The sequence below is a fragment of the Nicotiana sylvestris genome, chromosome 11, assembly GCF_000393655.2.
Source record: "Nicotiana sylvestris chromosome 11, ASM39365v2, whole genome shotgun sequence".
Taxonomy (NCBI): domain Eukaryota; kingdom Viridiplantae; phylum Streptophyta; class Magnoliopsida; order Solanales; family Solanaceae; genus Nicotiana; species Nicotiana sylvestris.
In genome coordinates this window covers 86,718,682-86,725,804 of record NC_091067.1, presented here as the reverse complement: position 1 = coordinate 86,725,804, position 7,123 = coordinate 86,718,682, and the positions used below count along the sequence as shown (strand labels likewise).

The window sequence follows — 7,123 nt, the reverse complement described above, 5'->3', positions numbered from 1 at the left end:
TTGCTGCATGGCAGTTAGTCTGTCTGCCTCATGTTGCTGATGGGCTAAATCGTCGGCACGCTCCTGTTGGAGGTCCTCAAATTTGCCATGAATATTGGCAGTTTCGATGGCTGCCGTTTGTCGGTCCTCGTCGGAGTCACGACTGATGTTTGCAATGTCATTTTCGGCCTGCCGCATTCGGCGGTCCAGGTCGTCCAACCTTTGCACTAGGTTGTTGCTTTGATCAGGCACCGTTTCTACGATGGGTCGTAATCGGTCAACCGTCTCTTCTAGGGATGCTAGACGCTCCCCATGATTCACCATGGTCAGAAATGGTGATGATGGCAAATGTTCCCTCGTCCGATGTCGAGCCTAGGCTCTGATACCAACTGTTACGCAACGCCTTCCTGATGATCTTTGGAAGGGCAACGTAAGGCTAAGCAACCGATGTCAGTGCGGTTGCTGTCCGCCAATGAGGTCCTCGCCGCACGCTAGACTAGATTGTCAGTGCCGTGCGGGAAAACCAATGTCGTGGGCAATTGCGGAAGCTTGAGAGAGAGAATTGAGTTTTGAATGATGATGATGATTTTATTGCTGAATGAAAATGATGATTACAATGATGCGGTGTCGAGGGGGAGAGACACCAGAAAATGCTTGCTTGAAAATGTTTGATTGTTTGGTCCCCCTTAATAATGCTTAAAAAAAATAAACCAACATTACATGACTAGTCCTAATAAAGCTGTAGAAGCACACTGAAATGAAAATGATGTAAACTAGCCTATGATTACAATGAAAATGACTTAGATTATTACAAGGTAAAACTAAGTCCGATGGCAGCAACTTTGTCTTGCGGGTCAGGGTCTGCACGCGCGTTGCTGTGGGCACGCGCGACACTTGATGTGCTGGCCTAAGGCTGGGCGCTGGTGCTTGGCATCAGGGTCTGTGCACGAGGCGCTGTTGGAATGGGCCTGCAGCTGGGCGCTGGCGAGGCATCAGAATCTGCGCGCGCGGCATTGTCAGGGCGCGCGACGCTGTTGTCATTGGCCAGCCCTTGGGCACTGGCGAGAGGCATCGGTGGGGCGACAGAGGCGCATACGCGCTTGTCACTTGGCGCAGCCAAGACCACGGGGCCGACCATGGCGTTAGGCATTGTGAGGCTTGCTAGGCCGCCATGGGGCGCGGCCAAGGGGTCATGGGGCGTGTCTGGAAAGCAGCCCATGACAACTAGCGTCTTTGTAGAGGGTAGGCCAATAGAATCCACAAGTCAAAACTTTTGTAGCCATTCTCGCTCCACCATGGTGACCACCATACGGTGAAGAGTGGCAAGCCTCAAGAATTCCCATTTGGTCTTCTTCCAACACACATCGCCGGATCACCCAATCGGTATATATTCGAAAAAGATATGGCTCATCCCAATAGTAATCCAAATAATCCTGTTTGAGCTTCTTCCATTGGTTTGAAAACAACTCATTCGGTACAATGCTGCTCACAAGATAGTTGGCTAGATCGACGAACCATGGCATCCTGGTCATTGAAATGGATAGGATTTGCTCGTAGGGAAATGAATCATTGATCTCAAGGCCGTCAAGTGGCCTCCCATCCTTCTCTAAACGGGATAGGTGGTCCGCCACTTGATTATCACTACCCTTACGGTCTTGAATCTCTAGATCAAACCCTTGCAAAATAAGCACCCACCACATCAACCTTGCCTTAGAATCTTTTTTGCTCATCAAATACCGAAGTGCCACATGGTCGGTGTGCACAATCACCTTAATACCCATCAAATACGTCCAGAACTTCTCCATGGCAAATACAATAGTAAGTAGCTCCTTTTCGGTCACTGTGTACTTGACTTAAGCATCATTCATGGTCTTGCTAGCATAGTATATCGGATGGAATATTTCATTGATTCTTTGTCCCAACACGCTCCAACCGCAACATCACTAGCATCACACATGAGCTCAAAAGGCAAGCTCCAATCCGGTGCGATGATAATAGGAGTAGTAGTCAACTTGAACTTAAGCAACTTGAATGTCTTCATACAATCTTCATTTAAATGGAACTTGGCATCCTTCTCCAAAGTTTAAACAAAAGGTTTACCACCTTGGAAAAGTCCTTGATGAATCAACGATAAAACTCGCATGACCCAAAAAGCTCCTTACTCCCTTCACGGATGTGGGGGGAGGGAGTTTGGAGATCACCTCAATTTTAGCTTGGTCAACCTGAATACCATGTTTTGAAATTTTGTGGCCGAGGACAATGCCTTCCTCAACCATGAAGTGACACTTTTCCCAATTCAACACTAGATTGGTCTCCTCACATCTAGCCAATACCCTATCCAAATTGTTCAAACACTCTTCAAACGAGTTCCCAACCACAGAAAAGTCATCCATAAAGACCTCAAGAATGTCCTCTACCATGTCGGTGAAAATAGACATCATACATCGTTGAAAAGTTGTCGGTGCATTACACAACCCAAAAGGCATCCGCGAGAATGCGAAAGTACCATAGGGACAAATGAAAGTGGTCTTGTCATTGTCCTCAGGAGCAATAAGGATTTTGTTATAACCGGAGTATCCATCCAGAAAGCAATAAAAAGCACGACTGACCAACCTATCAAGCATTTGGTCAAGAAATGGAAGCGGGAAATGATCTTTTCGAGTGACTTTGTTGAGCTTCCTATAGTCTATACACACTCTCCACCCAATGACGGTTCTTGTTGGGATCAATTCATTCTTGTCATTTGTTAACACAGTCATGCCCCCTTTCTTAGGGACACATTGCACGAGAGAAGTACATGAACTATCATAAATGGGGTACACAACCCCGACATCTAACCACTTGATAATCTTCTTCTTCACCACCTCTTGCATTGCTTTATTCAATCTTCTTTGATGTTCAACAGAGGGTTTGGCACCTTCCTCCAAAATAATCTTGTGCATGCAAAAGGCGGGGCTTATGCCTCGGATATCTTCCAAAGTCCATCCTATTGATCTTTTCCTCCTTTGTAGCACCTCCAATGTGGACTCTACCTGCATGTTAGTTAAGCAAGAAGAAAGGATAACTGGTAAAGTAGAAGAAGGGTCAAGGAATTCATATTTGAGGTGCGGGGGCAATGGCTTTAAATCCAAGGTAGGAGGCTCCTCAATTGAGGTTTTTGTTGGAGGAGTCATCTGGTTTTCAAGATGCAAAGATAGCTTTCGAGGCTCATAAGTGTACGACCCCATGCCTTGCAATGCATTTACACACTCCACATAGCCATCACTCTTTTCCTCATCATCTAGGTTGAGAAAAATGGCTTCCAATTTGTCCTCAACATTCATTATTGCACTAGCATAATCAAATCTCATGTCGGTCACCAAATCCAAAATGAAAAAACTTTATTTCTATTCGGTTGCTTCATTGATTTGCACACATGGATGACCACCTTTTCGTCACCCACCCGAAAAGTGAGATCATCGGCCTCCACATCAACAAGATCCTTTCCTGTGGCAAGGAAAGGTCTACCCAAAATGATAGGCACCTCATAGTCCACTTCACAATCAAGGATCACAAAATACGCGGGAGAATAAACTTGTCAACCCGAACCAATACATTATCAATAATACCCAAAGGCCTCTTCATTGTCTGATCTTCCATTTGCAACCTCATGGATGTGGGTCTTGGTTGCCCAATTCCCAAAGTTTTGAACACCGAGTAGGGCATCAAGTTGATACTTGCCTCGAGATCACATAATTCTTTAGTAAAATCGGCATTCCCAATAGTGCAAGGAATAGTGAAAGCGCCCGGATCTTCCAACTTTGGAACCATTAAGTGCACAATAGCACTCACTTGGTGAGTCATCTCGATGGTTTCATAATTCATCAATATTTTCTTGGTTACCAAATCCTTCATGAATTTTGCATACCCCGGCATTTGTTCCAATGCCTCAACCAACGGCACATTAATGGTCAAACTCTTCATCATATCAATAAACTTTTGAAATGGTTCTCACTGTTTTGCTTTGCAAGCCTTTGAGGGTATGGAGGAGGAGGTCTTGGAATTGGTGCCTTAACCTTTGGCACCACCGGTTTCGGCATGTTAATCACGTGTTCCCTAGATGGGTTCACCTCTTCTTACATCTCCTCCACACTTTCATCGATATCAATTCTCACTTCTCTATTAGCTTGCACCACATTGCTTGGGATTTCATCCTCTTGAACCACAAATATCTTCATCAACAATCCTTCTTTGATTTGAGGTGGTTGCATCTCCACCTTTTCCACTTCTAGTAGTCACGGCCATAGCATGTCCTGTATTATTTCCACCCTTCAAGTTCACCACCGTATCACTAGGTAATGCCCCCTTAGGACGAGTGTTCAACGCTTGTGAGATTTGGCCTAATTGGACCTCCAAATTCCGAATAGAAGTGTTGTTCAAGGTTATTTGTGCATCAGAGTCGGCATTCTTCTCCATCATCTATTTAAACATGTTTTTAATTCTACCCATCTCATTGGAAGAAGAGCTCATGCCTTGATAAGGACATAGAGGTGGATTTTTTGGTTGTTGGAACATCGGAGGCCTTTGAAAACCTGGCCCCCGGTTGTTGTTGTTGTTGTTGTTGTTGTTCCACCCTCCTTGATTATTGCCTCCCCAGTTGCCTTGATTGTTGTTTCCCAATTGCCTTGATTACCCTAATTGCCTTGATTTCCTTGATTGTTCCAATTGCTTTGATTAGAATTACCACCACTCCAATTTCCTTGGTGGTTTTGGTTGTTCCAATTACCTTGGTTCCCTTGTGACCCCCATTGTTGTTGGTTTTGTCCTTGAGCATTGTTTCTTTGGCATTGGTAATTGTTGACATATTGAACTTCTTCATCTTGGTCATTGAGTGAATCACCCTGATCATTACCACTATCATCTTGCATGAATTGTTCCGGACGGTTTTGCATTTGTTAACCTTGTTGCCGCCACTTGTTTACCATCATATTCATACCTTCCATTGCATTCACTTGTTTCAGCCCTTGAACTTGTTGAAGCTGAGCTTTGGCCAATTGGTTAATGGTAGTTGTCAACTCGGCTATAGCTTGCCCATGGTTATGTATCTCCTTATGTAGGTGAATAACATTAGGGTCACCTTGTGGCACATTGGCTATACTTTGCCACACCGAAGAGGTATCCACCATCTCATCAAGAATTTTACAAGCTTCGGCATATGGCGTGTTCATGAAGTTACCCCCGGCGAGTTGGTTAACCACACATTGATTAGTTGTGTTGATCCCTATGTAGAAGGTCCGTTGGATCATAGCCTCGGTCATATCATTGTTCGGACACTCTTTAACCATGGTACGATATTTTTCCCAAATCTCGTGCAATGTCTCATTGGGTTCTTGCTTGAAGGCAAGAATCTCATCTCGAAAAGTTGCCATATGACGGAGAAAAGAATTTGGAAATGAACTTTTCTGCCAACTCATCCTCGTAGAGAAAAGGGAAATAACCTCAACCTCACTGTGTCCTAAGAAACATTTGTTTTCTTGCTTCCCCAACAAGTATCGACGAATACCTTGAGATACTTATAGGAATTTTGGTGTGGATCTCCGGTAAAGAAATCCCTTTGATCAAGCAATGCAAGCATCACGTTGGTTATTTGGAAGTTGCCCTCTCTAATGCGGGGCAGGACTATAGCACTTGCATAACCCTTGTTTGGCAACATCCGGTGTACTACTCTTGGTGGAGGTGGGGAAGGGATGGTCACACTATCGTGAGGCGGGCGGCCTCGTCTATTAGCTGGAGGTTCAATAGGGACCTCATCCATGGCATCATCATCCACATCCTCCCCCAAGTGCACATTTCTGATTGGCTCATTGTTGAGAGCCATTTTTGTACCTAGAATCAATTCAAACACAAATTAGTAACTCGGAAGGAAAGAAAGAACACACAAAACCTAAATATATATCTAAATCCATTTAACTCCCTGGCAACGGCGCCAAAAAATTGATCTCGACCAAATCCACACCACAATTAAGTAGCGGGGTAGTCGATTCAATAATAATCCAACAAAGGTTGAGATCGAATCCATATGGAGTTAGAATATGGGATTAGGTGTATATCTAGGTTGTTTTCAAGTTTTGTCTTAAATTTTAATTCCACAATGTTGAATGGTGTATTACTTCTATTTTACTCTATTGCATGCAAAGATAAAACTAAAGGACAATATTTTTGGTTTTGAGTTGTTTTTCAATTGATAAAGGAATCTAGGGTCGTGACTTCCACCTAGGTGGCTACCTAACGGGTTGTAAACTATAGGGAAAGTTTGATTTATCGGGTTCGTGGTATATCAAACACACGCAATTACTCACTTTACACCTCTCGACAGTTGAGTGATTTTGCCTGATTTGACTTTCTCAAGCCCAAATGGGTATTTGCACAAATCAAGTGATATATGGTCAAGTCGGATCTTGCTATCTCTAGATTTGACCCTTTAATTGGGGCTATCAATTTCTTGAATTCATCCCAATTCCTTGCTAGCCACGTTTTCCTAAACCTAGTCTCTCTTTCTTAAGCAAAGACTAGATCAAAAAGGCATGAATCAATGTTTGCAACCATTAATTCAATAATTTAAGCATAAACAAGGCTAAATATCACTAACCCAATCACAAACAAGCCCTAAAATTAAATACCCATTAAGTACCCACACTAGGGTTAGGTCACAACCCTAGCTAAAGACCTAGTTACTCATAGAAAATGAAAAAAATACAAGAATGAATTAAGGTAGAATGCATAATCATATATTAAACAAAGAAAAACTGATGTTAAGAAGTCAATCTAATACAAATTTACTTAAAGAAGTAAAGAAAAATGTTCAGGTGCACCTCTGCAAACTAAACTTAACTTAAAAATGACAAAAAGTTGTATTTATACTAAGTTGAAAATATCTGACAAAAATGCCCCTACGGAGGTTATGCGGCCACATAATTCTGATGCGGACCACAAAATGGCCTTATGCAGCTGCAAACCTGGGAACTTGGGACTGGAACTTGAGGTCTTCTGTTGTCCGCATAAAAGTGATTGCGGCCGCACTTAGGATTCTGCGGGCGCACAAAAGTGATGCGGTCCACACTCTTCAGCTTTTGGATTTTGATCAACACTCTGGTTCTTCAAACTT

At 43.3% G+C, this 7,123-nt stretch overlaps 2 protein-coding genes across 2 annotated transcripts; both read right to left on the bottom strand.

Moving 5' to 3' along the window:
* Positions 1-1,169: 1,169 nt before the first annotated feature.
* On the bottom strand, positions 1,170-1,784 carry LOC138881274 (uncharacterized). Its single transcript, XM_070161490.1, has one exon. The coding sequence runs from the start codon at positions 1,782-1,784 to the stop codon at positions 1,170-1,172; it is 615 nt and encodes a 204-aa protein (XP_070017591.1).
* A 1,744-nt stretch (positions 1,785-3,528) lies between these two features.
* On the bottom strand, positions 3,529-3,942 carry LOC138881273 (uncharacterized). The gene has a single exon (XM_070161489.1). It carries the CDS (start codon positions 3,940-3,942, stop codon positions 3,529-3,531), a length of 414 nt encoding a protein of 137 aa, XP_070017590.1.
* Positions 3,943-7,123: the final 3,181 nt, after the last annotated feature.

Excerpts from the sequence above, each read along its gene's own strand:
- LOC138881274 (XM_070161490.1), bottom strand. The coding sequence starts at position 1,784 with ATGGAGAAGTTCTGGACGTATTTGATGGGTATTAAGGTGATTGTGCAC.
- LOC138881273 (XM_070161489.1), bottom strand. The coding sequence starts at position 3,942 with ATGAAGAGTTTGACCATTAATGTGCCGTTGGTTGAGGCATTGGAACAA.